At 35.6% G+C, this 15,859-nt stretch overlaps 1 protein-coding gene across 6 annotated transcripts; it reads left to right on the plus strand.

Annotated features, from left to right (window-relative positions):
* Nucleotides 1-150: 150 nt before the first annotated feature.
* Nucleotides 151-5,326, plus strand: LOC105213648 (serine protease persephone). 6 transcript variants are annotated; one of them, XM_054226189.1, is made up of 9 exons: nt 151-1,173; nt 1,300-1,577; nt 1,638-1,775; nt 1,835-1,939; nt 2,347-2,412; nt 2,496-2,554; nt 3,992-4,236; nt 4,299-4,461; nt 4,550-5,326. In XM_054226189.1, exons 2-9 carry the CDS (start codon nt 1,390-1,392, stop codon nt 4,864-4,866), a joined length of 1,281 nt encoding a protein of 426 aa, XP_054082164.1. In that variant the 5' UTR covers nt 151-1,173; nt 1,300-1,389; the 3' UTR covers nt 4,867-5,326. The 6 variants fall into 6 exon arrangements, with proteins under 6 accessions (XP_054082164.1, XP_054082165.1, XP_054082163.1 ...); XM_054226190.1 differs by having other exon boundaries at nt 151-1,060; XM_054226188.1 differs by having other exon boundaries at nt 151-900.
* Nucleotides 5,327-15,859: the final 10,533 nt, after the last annotated feature.

A 15,859-nucleotide genomic window follows, 5' to 3' on the forward strand; every position in this document is an offset into this window, starting at 1 on the left:
CGTAATCGAATGGTGGCCACACAAATATTTAAATAAAGCAATGTGTCAATAAATGCACGAGAGCAGAAACGTCACTTGAGTTTAGCTCAGAGCTAAGAGCTGTGCAACAAGAACTTTTTAAATATAACGGGTTATTCAAGTAGAGGTACTTTATTCAATAGCCTTTTTTGAAACACGCGTGAGTCGTGTCAAGCTGGGCATTTCATCATGGAAAGACCTACGCCTGAACAACTTTTGCAAATTGTTCAATTTTGGTTTCAACAAGACGGTGCCACTTTCTACACATCGTATCAATCAATGGATTTATGGAGAGAAAACTTCGGTGACCAGATAATTTCACGTTTCGGGCCGACTCAACATTTGAAAGAGATAATCTTTAATGTTTCTTTCGAACCATAAAAAACATTCCCCAGTAAATTTGAATTTTCTGTGTTTCTTCTTTGAAAAAAGTTGGGAACCTTTAACAGAATCACCCATTATTTACTTATATTATCGGGAAAGAGAAATAGTAGGCAATATTTTCGATGAAAAGAGATTCCCAGAATTCACATTCCTACGCAAATTGTTCATTGGTATGTTCTGTACCGTTTCTGTTTCTGTCTTTATATTCCTAACATGGAAGTAGAAATTGTTTCGCTACAATTGCTCATTTGCGAAAAAAAGAGAAACTGCACAATCCAAAAGTTCAAGTTAGAATGACAATTTCTTATCATAAATCGCTGTAACTTACTGAGGTTCTCTGAGATGTTGCTTTGTCCACTTAAACGGGAGATAATACAGATTAGAATTCATTTGTAATGAGACATTTAAAGGTGAAATTTGTTCGGAATAGGTATTGCTTAAAAGTGTTTTCTGATCAGAATTAATAAGAAAGTTTGTTTTTTTAGTTCAATCGATGAAGTAAGCGATAATTTGCAATAAGTGCGATTTGAGAGTTATTTGAACCAAAATAAGAAACAAAAAAATATTTTAAACTTGCACAATAAATATTAATATTGAAATAGATTTAATTACTTGTATCGTGCAAAGTTTAAGAGCATTTGTTCGACTACTATTCAGGGTATAAAATTTTACTAATATAAGTCAGAACTATGACGTCAACATATCAGTAAAACTCATAGTGAACACACGGTGAATTTAGTGGTCATAATTAATGCATCTGAAACCAAGAAGGTGGTCAGAAACTGCGAGTATATCTATTATTATAGAATAGAACTTCTACCAAACCCCGCATATCGATTGTAAAAATTGATTAATTTCGACTAAATAAATAAATAACACTTTTTCTCTATTCATTAGTTAAGTTTTTATTTTCATAACTAACGGGAAACGGCAGTCATCTATTCGCTGTATTTCCACATTTAATCAAATTTATATAACTATTTAATAATGCCGAGCATGAAAATGACGAAGATAAGTTCGTTGTTGTCCTCTCTGCTGGTACTTTTGCTGATCAACGAATTATGCGCTGAAGACACAGAAGGGCCATTCATTATCTATATGGATGTACGCAACGACATTGAGAATTTAATTCAATGGGGCAACACCTGTGAAGAGAAGCTAACTACCATAGAGAAGTAAATATGTACAACCACAGTAATACATTCGGTCATAATTGAATACATTTCCACAAATAGAACGGTAGTGGAAACCATAGAATCAAGTGAGAGCTCGAATGGAAAATATTTGGAAATATTGAAGAAAGTAGAATATTTGGAGAATCTGGTGTCCGCATATGAAAGAAAGCAGCATGCAATGGAAAATGTGATACAAAGGTGAATATAGCCGAAATATTGTTATTGTTTTTTCATTTAAATATATATTCATCATACAGCATAATTTCGAGATCCAAGCAAGTTGAGGAAGAATTAAGAAACACTATTTCAATGTTGAGTTCTACAGTAAGAGAATTGGCATCCAGATTTGCGCTTGAGCACAGGTAAATTAAGGGTTTTTAATACTCTTAACGGTTTTTTGTAGAGGCCTGCGGTAAAATGCAGAGCTAAATTGACTACTCTAAATATAGGGTTTATTTTCATGTAATTTATGAAATTATCATTGGTAATTGGTGGTATTGTAATGGCAGAAAACAGTACTCCAATAAACTTGGATTGTATATTGTCGGATTGATTGTGCTGGAAAGTGTATAATTAGTATAATTATGCGGATATTTTTTTTCTTAGATAGACACAACTATCGTGGTAGCAAAAGATTACATCTATCGATAATTACTTTTAATATAATTTTAGATTATGTTAGATATTAAATATTAGAATATAAAGATTTAAGATTAGGATTTTAAAGATTTATAATTTTGTAAAAAAAAAAATAATTTTACTTCATCAGAATTCGTCCAGTGCCAGAACGAGAGCACACTTTTAAAACACCCAGCACTACAGCTGTGCAGCGTAAGTGAGTATGAATGTTTATCGATATAAATTTAATATTCAATTATACTTTTTCATTTTTTTATTTTTTTAATTGTCAATACCCAGTCCTACACAATTAGCACCACCGCCTAATAAACCAGCAGCAGGAAACCTGGCTTCACAAGGTAAACAAATAACTGTAATTTCGGCAAAAATTTACAGCGAGTGCATATCGACTAGTTACAGTTATCTTCTATATTTATGCATATATGTACACACATACCTCATGCAAATATTTATATGTGCATTTTTGTTATTGTTTATTTTTCTTATTTAATGTTATTTTTGGAATTTCGGTAAATGTAGATTAAAAGGTTGATATGTAGCCGTTATTATGCAGCAAAAATTCGTTCACACTTTTCTCGTTCGTTGTACCGTTAAATTAATAACGTACCTGTGAATTGGGTATTGTATAGTAAATATTTATAAGAGTAAAATCAGTTTAGTTGATCTTTACTGATAGTGTCGCAGCAAAATATTTTTTTGTTAAAATTTGTTTACAAAATTATTGTAGGTGCATTAACTTAATGAATTATTAAAATGTTGCCAAAATGCGTCTAGACCAAAGCAATATCGAAAATGTATATCAAAACTTCTTAAAAACCCCACTAATTATGGTACAGTGCAACGCAACGGACGGAAAACAGCATTGATGATCGGTGTAAAAGGATGATTCGACGGCTAGCAGTTACGGACTTGATAAGCATCGGTCAAATAAGGATCTAGTTAAGACTGCAAATTACTAGAAATATAATTTTTCCAATTATAAATACATAAAAATCAGTCTCTCAAACACACTTCCATGGTACCTAACCAACGCTAAAGAAAGCACATTTGAATAAATACCAATTCTGGGCCGATAAGTGATAGAATAAAGTCTTTAGTGACGAAAAAAAAAAATAAGTTTGGTCGGCCCAGATCATTGCAAGAAATATTAGAGAGATTCACACCAGAAACGACGGTCCTGCTACCAGCGACATTTTAGAAGCGGTACCTTGATTTCATGGGCTGGATTTTGCTGTAGTGGAAAGACATCTACATATTTTATATCTATTCAAATGAATGCTAATATTTATTTAGATTATGGACAGCGTGTTAGTAAAATTTGCTGGCAATATTTATGGCATATAACTGGACATATCAGCAGGCCTTAATCCACACGAAGAACATCTTTACCGACTTGAAAATTCCCGTATTACAATGTGCAGCATTGAGTTCGAACCTAAATCCTATTGAGGATCTTTGGGGGAACCTTTCTGCTCCTGTTTTCCAAAACGGAAAGCAGTTTGAAATGTATAGAATTTACTGGAAAAAAAGTGTAAAATGCACATATAAATATTTACTATAAGGCTAAACTTAAATTATGTTTTATAGTTTAAATAAATTTTAATTTTTATTTTTTTTTTGTGTTTTATATCGTATATAATAATAATAACAAACCTGCTTACACAGAAACATTTTGCAATTTTCTAATCTTTTAATTGTTTTGCAAAAAGTTCATGCACATATAATTATTTGTATTAGGTACATATGCACTTATATTTGTATATCAATATTTGTAGCATGTGAAGACATTGAAAAAGCGCTGCAATCACAAGGGATTAGGCATTCTATCACAGAAATCCATCCTGCCCTTGCTATTATTGGCAAGAAAAGCCGTTACTCTTATACATATAGATGTACGGGGGCCTTAATTGGCAAACGGTTTGTTCTAGCGACAGGCCGTTGTTTAAGCACGGGTGGAGCAAACCTGGTACGTTTGGGAAATCGTAGTGATAAAACCAGTGTCATGGAAACGAATATTAAAGTAAGATTAAGAATGGTTTCTTACTCTCAATTAAATATGTAATCACTTATGTTTATCGCTAGAAAGTACATGTACATCCTAAATACGCTTCCAAAAAGAATAATATAGGTGTGGCCGAACTGGAAAGCGATGTCAATTATTCTTCGCTCGTATATCCCAGCTGTCTATACACTGCTGCTACAATTTCATTAACTAACACTGAGATTTCTTACACATCATATCCGGGTAAATACATTTGTATATCCTAAACTCATTTTAATTAGCGCGCCACACATTCACAAAATCTACAATTATTGTTTCAACTTCATTTTAGATGAGTTTTTGTCCCAAACATTGTTGGAAGTGCGTGGTCAACTAGTACCGTATTCAAATTGTGCGCAATTCGGTGATGCTGACGTGCAGGATAAATATGCGGATTCTTTAATATGTGTATTATCACACAATGCTAGCCACACTTATTTCGGCTCTTCGCATGGACCGATATTTTACACTCGAAAGGATGGGGTAAATAAAGAGCGCATCATTGCTGTGGATTCGGAGAGCACACTGCAGAATGGTGTTTATTTGTCGCATAAACTCATAAAGGTGTACGACTACTTGGATTTTATTGAGAGCGTAATGCGAGGTTGATTTTATGCAATATCTGTACCCATGAAATTACTACTGATTGCTTGGAATTAAACATATTAGAACATATACATATTTCTTAGCAAAACGTTGCAAATAACTTATATGCCTAGAAATTATATACCATCAACCCTTTGCTTTCGATACCATTATCTATTAGGTCTTTCGTCGATTTCCAATAGATGTTTCTAGGGTCAAACACTGGTCGATTAAATCGATTAAATAGTTTTATATCGATCTTGGACATTTGTGTCAATATTAACCCAACAAAATATTTGTAGAGATCTGTTTGCATCCCAAACTTATTCTCAACTTAAAATGTCACTTTTTGAGCCGAATTCTCGAACATAGAACATGATTTGAAGAAAACCGATGTAGTTGTGTCAAAATCATCACTTCGTTGGTTATATGAAAAACTAGTACAATTCTAACAATAAATATATAGAACTCTATTAGACTTTTATTTGTGAGTCTTTTCATCACTGGTATCCATTCTGTCGCATCACGGTTCGTACTAAAGTCACACAATCACACTTGCTTTATAAGTTTTATAAACTTGACGGGATGTTATTTGGTGGATAGTGAAATAAAGATTTTCTTGATTTTGGTTCCTTAAGATTATTTTATAATGTTGCCTACACAATTTTTATACTTTAAGGTACATTTGACGGAAATATATCAATTTTATAGAGAACTCAATTGTTGAACTGTTATACTTTTCATATTTTTTAAAAACCCTTAAGAAAGAACTGAAATCTAGTAAAATAAAATAGTATTTATTGGAAAATTATGAGTTACAGTCATTTCGTAACGACAATGGACATATTTACGCATTGACCTTGACATTGACATTGCGTTAGCTTGCTGAATGATTTGTTGTACTATAGGACTCAGCTTGAGCTTTAAAGAGCACGCGCCTGCTGTTAGTGAGACGATTATTCAAATGCACATATACATACATACATAAATATGTACGGTACAGTATCGTACAAAACAAATGAAACTGATAAAATGTAGTTTACAAATGTAATTATTTTTATACTCTCGCAACCTGTTGCACAGAGTATAATAGTTTTGTTCACATAACGGTTGTTTGTGTCACCAAGAAATATAAGAGTTAGATATGGGGTTATATATACATAAATGATCAGGATGACGAGTGGATTTGAAATCCGGATGTCTGTCCGTCTGTCCGTGCAAGCGATAACTTGAGTAAAAATTAAGATATCTTAATGAAACTTGGAACACATGTTCCTTGGCACCCTGGGGAGGTTGCTTTCGAAACTGGGCAAAATCGGTCCACTGCCACGCCCACAAAATGGTGGAAACCAAACACCTATACAGTGTCATAACTAAGCCATAAATAAAGTTATGAAAATGAAATTTGGAACATAGGTTCCCATTAAAGAGGGGCACATTTGGATGTAATTTTTTTTGAAAAGTGGGCGTGACCCCGCCCTTAAATAGGTTTTTTGTATATAACTCGCAAACCAATGAAACTATATAAACCAAACTTTCTGCAGTCGTTTATTTTAGGCATTTCCTTATACAGTCCAAAAATTAAAGAAATCGGATAATAACCACGCACATCTCTCATACAAAGGTTAGGTTGAAAATTACTAAAAGTGGGTTAACTCACTAACGAAAAACGTCAGAAACACCAAATTTTACATAAGAAATGGCAGAAGGAAGCTGCACTGAGATTTTTTTACAAACTGGAAAAAGGGCGTGGCGTCGCCCACTTATGGGTCAAAAACCATATCTCAAGAACTACTCAACAGATTTCAATGAAATTCGATATATAACACTTTCTTGATCAGGGTGTCACTGGGTGACTGGGGTGGAATATGGGCGAAATCGGTTCACAACTACGTCTACTTCCCACATAACTCAATGATTCGTTCACTTTATAATACATATGTATATACATTAGGAACAAATGAAGATAGCGGAATAAAACATTACACAAATACTGTATTTGAGCTGTGACATCACTTGTGGAAAAATTGTCAAAATCGAACCATGACTTTTCAAGGCCCCTGATATCGACCATGAAGAACTCAGTTCCTAAGGTTAATTTTTCACCGAAAATATAGGTAAATTCCTCAGATATTTTTATGTAATTCATTCCCTCTGAATTTTTTTCTTATAACAGTTTCTCTATGTACCTGAAATGGTAAAAATCGGGTCATAACTTCCCCCAGATCCCATATACCTAATTATAAGTAATATTACATTAAGTGAGCGTATAGTCTTCGATACATTGTATCTTGGTGGTGAAAACGAGTGAAATCGGTTTAGGAATTACCTCAGTCCCCATATACTATTTATGATGATTTTCGTTATTCTATTGAACTTTATACCCAATATGTGGGTCGAATTGTGTTATCTTTATAAAATTACATCAATAAATTGCGAGAGTATAAAATGTTCGGTTACATCCGAACTTAGCCCTTCCTTACTTGTTATTTTAATGTTTTTTTTTTATTTGATTAAAAAATTGTTTTAATGTAAAATGTAATATTGAAGGAATTATGCTTACCAAATATTTGAATATATGTAAATATTTTCGGCTTTACACCATTATTTATTTCTCGCATTCTTTCTGCCTACGTTTGTCAATGAACCGTTAACTGGTCTTACATTGAATTTGGTATAATCACTCAATAAACAAGCTGAAACCGCTTGCGAGCAGACCAATTGTATGTGAATGTGCAAAGTTTAACCGTAAAGTATATTTTCAAACATTTTAATCGATACTTCGTGAACTTAGTAATTGTATTTGCCATGAGGAGTGGTGTTCATTTAGGAATTAACTATATAACCAAAGGCAATGAAGATGCACATGTTTTGCACAATACCGTATATTCAGCACTTTCGACGTTGTGAAATTGGTGGATTCTCAAAACACGAACTCTCTGCGTTTGATAATGTAATCAGGGCCTTAAGAAACTTGTAGAAATGTGCAGAGAAATCACTTTCTGATGTGTGTATATTGCCATGCGCTTATATGTAAGTGTCAAGTCGTCGCCTCGACTGGTAAGTTAGACGGACAATAATAAAAAAAGTGGAAGCCCGCTATTTGATAAGCCCTATTACTATAAATAAATATGTATATAAATAGTTGTATGTATTAATATGATTATGTTTTTAAAAGCTACTTAGTCAACGTATGTATGTATGTATATCCATATATAGTACATCTAGTAAGTAAGTATGCTTTCAGCGTTCACAATTTGACATTGCAAATTTTTTTTTAAATTTATTCCAAAGTCAATATTTCTCTATTGTATACGAGGAAATGTTTCGTATAATTGTTTTAATTTTGATCCACAATCCAATTATTTTCAAATCACATTTTGGGGCCTTGTCGAGTATCAGTTTTTCGCAATCTTCCCTACATAAATACACATATGACATTGGTCGGGAGCTTGCTCTAGCCCCATCCGTGTATACCCGAATGAATCTGTGAATTCTTTTTTCCCAGAAAAAAATTTTGTTTGGTGTTAAATATTTATGGAACTTTACGCAAACCCGTATATAACGAATGACGAATATTGAATTCACATGCAGCCTATGTGCTATTATCGTTTAGTAGATCAATATACATACATATAAATATTTGTATTTATATTGCTATATGTGTATGGGGCATCCCATCTATTAATCCACTACGCCAAGTGCTCGTGAATTAGCTGCATCGGCTTCATCCTTATCAACATCTTTATTATCGCAATTTAACACTTAAGGTCAGTTATTAAGAATTCATCTCTGCTTTGGCACTCTGCTCGTCTCTACCCAGCAAAGTCACACGCATTATGCTCACTGACAGTCAGTAGCTTTTTCAAAGCTTTAGCTTGTTTGATTGATACATACATATACATATCTCATCATATATTGTAGATAGTACCAATGACGTCATGATGCAAGCCACTAAGCATATTAAGTGACGTCTTATAAGTCACACATATGTACATATGTATATACATTTATTAAGCTTTGTTTTTCTGCGTCATAAGATCTACTCGCATCTTTTGTTGGCAATATTTGCGCCTCATCAGCATTCCATAATTATATTTAGAAAGTGTTAATTTTAGAAATTTTCTTGAGACTATTTTGGACGTCTCTGCATCCTTATTGTCTTCATTTGCCTAAACAATGACGTCAATGTGGAAAATATATTAATAGATAGAATAGAAAATACTTGTAAGGCTGAGTGATAGCTGCTGTTGTTGGTAGTGATATTGATATCAAAAAATGTGTATGCCAAAAGCGCGTTCTAATTTTGATGCTTGCGTTAGCGTTACTTTCCGCAAAGGTTGAATAAAGGGTTATGGCGATTGAAGATATCTCGATTAATACTTGAAAGAAAGAGGCAAGGTAATTAAGCGTTGGAAGAAAAAAGTTGTCTCAGATTATTTCCCGATATCGACAATTCGAGAAATAATTGCCTTTGCGTGTTAAAGGCATCTAATTGGTAAGCCTTTTTCGGAAATGGTTCCAGCTTGATACTTATTTTTATACTCACGCAACATGTAGCACGGTTGTATGCAACACCCAAAATTAAACGACCCAAAGCTATATCTATTTTAAATGGGTGTGGCTACGCCCACTTATGGGTCCAAAACAATATGATATGTTATGTTATGATATGTTATGAACATAGACCAAATCGGTTGATAACCACGCCTACTTTCCATACCAGAACTTTGAAGTATATCTGAATCGTTTACTTTACAATATATGAAGCAAGTACTAGTGAAGATATCGGTGCAGAACTTTGCACAAATACTATGTTAATAGTGTGGCAGCCCCATTCTAAAAATCGCCGAAATCGGACCATAGGTTTTTAAGGCCCCATATATCGAACACGAGGATCTCGGTGCTTCTAACCTAATATTAGAGTTTCCAACTTTCAATGGACTTTATACAATATATATACACATATTCGTGGGTCGTGGGATATGTATTACAGTGTATTATATAATATAAATATAAATATATTGTGTATTATATAATATAAATAAAGTTAAATAAATAAATTGCGAGAGTATAAAATGTTCGGTTACACCCGAAATTAGCCCTTCCTTACTTGTTTTTAGTTAATTTCGCAATAAGTGTAGGTCGCAAAGGAGGGTGGTAGACTACAGGTTTGGGGATTGATCGAAGTCAAAGTAAGAAATTCAAGACTCTGCCGGTACCGTGTTAACGATGATGATTCGTAAGTTTTTCAGAAATTCGCAAAACCGTTACCCATTTTCTCTTCTTTTAACCACTAACATTTATTGTTGCTGTTGTTGTTGTGTAAATCTCCACTCTAAACTTAATTAACGGGACCGCCTTATCGCACAAATTATTATCTTGATAAATTGCAACTTTTACAAACTGTTATGAGGCACGTTGCCAAATGCCGATCATAAATTTGATACCCACTTTTGGTGTTAACAGCAATTTTTTGCATTTTTACAGCGATTCACACGTTCGAATTTTGCATGTTTTTGTACGTCAGTCGTCGGTTGTCGGGTGCAGAGCAGTCGAGTGGATATGCGACCAACTGGTCGTAAAATAGCATTAGTGGCAGCAACGGCAACAACTACAACATACATATGTACATTGGGCGAGTCGCGTAAATTTTTTACGCATAAAATGAAAATTCGCAACAACAACAAACAAATATACGTACATATTTTTTAATTAGTCAACGCATATTTGTATAACTAGCTGTGAATGCTACAACACAAACAAAAAAATAGACAAAACAGCAATGCGCAACAACAAAGCAGGCGCAAGTTGGTAATTGCCTAACGATAGGTAAGCGTACAACAACACAAAAACCAGGCAATTACCGAATGCAACTCCTAACGGTGGCCAACTGTTGCTGCCGTTGCATCGTTGGATGCGTGTGCGGCTCTAGTGCTTTGCACATGCGCAAAAAATTTGCCGAAAGAACAACAACAAGGCAGCATTTGAGCTCCATCATCTTCTCCGACAAAATTGACACTAAAACAGACTCTAAAGCGCAGCTTTATGATTGTGGCGGTGCAAAATGAATCGAACAGCGTCGCTGATAAACATGCAGGAGAATACCCGAGTAAAGAATACGAAGTTCAGGTGAAAGGAGAATGCCAAAAATAGTAGAAAATAGAAATTTTATATTGCAGAATCGTTGATTCTTTCCTAAAACGCGCACCTGACTAAATGTAATCAGTAACGGCCAGAAGCAATAGAGCAGCTGTTGCACGCATTGACTTTTCGTAAAGTACAGTAATTAAATACTTCTCTTTCGAATCTAACTCCATTGAACTATGCTCACATCATTTCTTTTATATCAGTTCTTTGTTCGTTTCGTCACTCTTTAAAGTTTGGAGAGTAGAAAAGAAGTTTCCAGTAATGAACTGTCATTTCAGGGAAATCAACTTTGAAATTTTAGATAATTTCGTCTATCTTATTCATTAATTATTCATTAACACCAACAACAATGTCAGCCTAGAAACCCGACGCGGAATCACTCTTGTCAATAGGTGCAACTTGCAATTGAAAAGCGAAAAAAACCAAACTCTACAAGTCCCTCATCATTCCCGTCCTGCTTTATGGTGCAGAAGCGAGGACGATGTCAACATCCGATGGACGGTACTTAGAGTTTTCGAGAGAAAAGTTTTGCGGAAGATTAATGGTCCCTTAAACAATAACGCCGACGATGAAACGATGAGCTGTATGAGTTATTCGACGACACAAGGCAGCGGTTTGGTAATGTTGTTTGAATGGACGAAAGCCCTCCAGCCCTGAATTCATGCATTCAATTCAGTACCCGTGGGTGGAAGCCGAGGAAGAGGAAGACCTCCACTCCGCTGGAAAGACCAGGTGTAAAAGGACCTGGCTGCACTTGGGATTCCCAATTGGCGCCAAACAGCGAGAAGGAAAAAGGAATGGCGCGCTATTGTTAACTCGGCAGTAAATGCGGCATGTATAAACGCTGAAGAAGAACGTGGGTTCCCAGTTTTGTACCTCATATACAATATATACCTAATCGTGGTCAAAGCGCTTTCGCTCATCAGTAAATTTTGTTAAACAGTAAGAAAAACTTCTCCAAAGTCTGGAGGAAGAAACTGCGCCTGTTAGCAGATTAGTGGCAGAGAAATTGGCGAATAAAATAGACAAAATAATTACAATCTCTTGCACATGCACTCGTTGCGTAGCAACTGTCTACATATTGTTGTTACTTCTTTTGCCGCTACTGCACAATTGCACAGGTGGACAAAGCTAATTTCGAGGCAAACCCGTACCGTGCGCACAACTTGCAAAGTGCGTTCAGAGGCGCAGACGGGCGATTCGAACCGACAGCCACTCACTGATTTTAATTATCGTCACATTACATCAGTGAGCTGAGTGAGCGCATCTGTGTAACGTGGAACGCCGCAATGACAGCAACAACAAATCACTAAAATTAACATCCGCAGTGTACAGTCGCTAAATAACCAAAAAAAAAAATAAGGAGTTGAAGACGAAATGGCAAAATAAAAATCGAAGATTACACATGTTGCATGCAACATTAGTTGCTGGTTTTTGTAACCCCACGACGCTTTTCTATGCATTTGCCTGTCATTAATTTCTCGCATTCACGCATTTTGCAACGCAAATTTCTGCGCCAGAGTTGCACCTTATGCGACTTGCCTCGTTAGATTTTTTCAACATATATAAACGTTTTCGCGTTTTTAGACGCTTTGCATTTTAAGCTGGTTTTGTGGACTTTCCTTTCTACTGTTATTTGCATTGCGTGTTTTTTCGTCGATCTTTAGATTGCGCTTTGGTGTCTTCAGTGAACAACTGTTGTTATTGTTACTGATTGTTTCTAGGAATTTACTTTCTCGCCACTTTTTAGGAGGGTCGTAATGCTGCAAGGCAAGGTGTTCTCTCATTAACTTCCCTTCGTGTGTATTTTCGGGTCATTCTACAAATACGACTTTAATTATTGTATTAAAACCATACTCAATTACTCCATTTCATTTGAATGGAAGAGGGACATTTTCTTGATCGAGTACTTTTGGCGATCTTCTGGAGCTAATTACTGTTACAGCTTTTCAGACTCTGTATCATTTTATACAATTACTACATATACTCTTACATATATACTATTACATTATCGTTTGCAACCGTTCACGCTTGTCGCATTTATTGATGTTTTCTGGGAAGATTTGGCTGCTTTTCCACTGCCGTCGAGCTCAGTTTGACTCAACGATTGCTGAACTCTAAGGTGGATGTGGTCAGATGGTCAAGTGCCACCGCAAAAATGCTTAAACTTCATAAAGGTATATTCCTTAAGCTAACTAGCATGTTCAAAGGCTTCTGAGTGCCTTTGCTTACCCTTACACTTCCGCTTTCAGCGATATTCCTCTTAGAACCGCGAATATAATTGTTGTATTTCACGTATGAAATGCTTAAAATATGCATTAGTGTTGCATGCAACATTTTTTACGATCACTCCATCGGCTATAACACAGTTAGCAACCGAGAACACATTGTCTGGCTAGTGTTTCGATGCACTTAATGGCGATCAATACTCAGTTCTGTATTTTCTCCGACTTTCAGCTGTTTGCCGCTGTTCGTTACCGCTTAATTGTCGACTATCGCACTTAGATGTAGACATATGTTTTGCCTCCGCTGTTGATTTTGGCATTGAAAAATGTCGTCAAAATTTACTGTCCGCAATTTCCTTTATGCTTACCACCGCAGCCTTTTCGCTTTTATGAAAATTCGTCGTTTGCTTTACGCCTATAAACAGAATAAACCAGGTAATATGCTAAATTTACAACCCTGTAAGAAAAATAAATGCTTGCAAAAACGAAGCTGTTCTTAACAGATACAGCTGCGAAGATTTGGATCGTACTTGAAGTTATTCGACCAATTTGTGTTGATAGTCGGCTCCAAAGTTACTTTCAATAAGTATTAAGCTTCGTCCACTGGAAAAAATTCTTCATGAGGGGTTCGTCCCATCGTAACGAGGTAGTGGACGAGATTGCAATGAGAAGCGTAAAACTGTCATCTCCAAACGTGATCGACGTATGTAGGTAAACGCATGCACTGTCTATATGATGATCTAGACAAGAACTTGATAAGAAAGTTTAAAGCGCGCTGGAAGGATCTACCGGAATGCAAACCCGTAAAAGCGTTATCTGTAAAGCGGTACATCAGAAGTATACGAAATTCCTAGTGATCAGCATACTCATTGGTCACAGTCTGGTGGAGGCGCACGCCTACAAAATGAGGCTGTCCGATCGCGAAGAATGTAGGAAATGTCAAGAGTTGTTTGCTTCTTCTGCATTGTCAAGACAACGGCTTCAACATTTAGGGGCCCCACAATACGATCATCTGGAGGAGGTATCGTCGGAGAAACACACATAGCTTTTTGAAATTCGTATCCTAAAGGATAACTACTCCTCAAAGACTACGTAACGGCATTCCATCTGGTATCGCAAAGGATCAAAATTGGAAATCCACATATATGTAGTTTCTAGCCTACCAGACTAACCTGACCGAACTATTTTCACTTAAGAGATAAGCAAAGATTTACGGATCACGGCAAAGATCTATTAACATGAAGAAAAGGTGTTTTGGCTGGCATCTAAATTGCACATAATTTGAAGAAGGTTTGGAGCGCCCAACTCTGACTTAGTCGAGTATATGCCAGGATAAGTGTAGATATGAGGCCACAAAAAAGAACAAAGAAAATAATCTGTCAAATGTTGTCTTCTTGTGTATATTATTTTCACATGTAGCGCTTATGTCACCAGAAATCCTCACAGGGTGTTCATATTAGTTAGTCATCATGGATGTTCATAGGTACGAAAATGGAAATAAGTCAATATTGTGCTTATTACTTTCATTGGTGTTAATTGTAGTTATTTTATTCCTTGTCACACTTTATTTTGGTTTCCACCCATGACACTTTTGGAATGTTGCGGAAAATTCTGCCACAAACATTTCCCACCGGATATAAGACTATTAAGCATGGCTGAACATAAAAATATTAATATATGGACTGGTGTTTATTATTCACACATTTACACATAACATATACACTTGAATGAATAATATTTAAAATTTTCCAGCAAATCACATCGTTCAATAACAGTGATTGTTTGTTTGCTTTCGACAATTGCGAAACGGCCCTTGTGACTTTTTAGCCATCCGTAGACTGTGAGCGCTTTATTAAATTTTTTGTTGAAATCGGAAGTTGAAGTAACCGTTAGCTCTGTCTGTAAACCGGTTGACCATATATAGTATATTTTTTATAGCTTTGAGTGTTAGTCAGCCACTATTTTCTTATTGCATCAAGAGTACACACACATTGCAGTGACCGTATATTAATTTGGTGAATTTGTCATCCAAATTTGTTGATTACACCGCTCCAATGAGCTTCATATAAATGCCATTTATGCTGTCACTACTACATACTAGTCCTGAGAAACTACAATACTAATACATATCTATATTCGTATATAGATTAATGCAAACAGTTGATGTATTTCGGCAATATTGTCAACTAATTGCACGATTACTCATCCCACAGCTTGCGAACCGATTTGGCCATACAACTAGTCCATTAAGACTAAGTAGATGACAAGGTAGTACATTGTCAAAGACCTGCTAAGTGAATATAAGTGATTTAGAGAAATGAGACAGGAGTTAGTTACCGGTTGGTACAAAGGAACCAAGTTAAAAGGGATAGGTTCAAGGGGATCTCCTCATCGAATTAGTTAGATGAAGGCAAGAGACTAATATATTTTTGTGGGTGCGTCCATTATTAGTTAGGGCAGCCTTTCCTCTAGTGCTTGACCTCTCGCGAGCTCGGTAAACGCTGGTTAACAACTAAAACCTGATCGGTTGCGAAATCATTTTGGTCCAAGTGGAACGCAAGAGGTCATCGACATTGGAGAATAGGCATACATACATGAGATGAGGTTAGGAATCCTACTGGACGCAAGCTATCATAGCTGTA

The sequence above is a fragment of the Zeugodacus cucurbitae genome, chromosome 2 (assembly GCF_028554725.1).
Source record: "Zeugodacus cucurbitae isolate PBARC_wt_2022May chromosome 2, idZeuCucr1.2, whole genome shotgun sequence".
Taxonomy (NCBI): Eukaryota; Metazoa; Arthropoda; class Insecta; order Diptera; family Tephritidae; genus Zeugodacus; species Zeugodacus cucurbitae.

Excerpts from the sequence above, each read along its gene's own strand:
- LOC105213648 (XM_054226189.1), top strand. The coding sequence starts at position 1,390 with ATGCCGAGCATGAAAATGACGAAGATAAGTTCGTTGTTGTCCTCTCTG. Across the intron at positions 1,578-1,637 it reads AAGCTAACTACCATAGAGAA|AACGGTAGTGGAAACCATAG; the intron begins GTAAATATGTAC and ends TTCCACAAATAG. Across the intron at positions 2,413-2,495 it reads ACTACAGCTGTGCAGCGTAA|TCCTACACAATTAGCACCAC; the intron begins GTGAGTATGAAT and ends GTCAATACCCAG.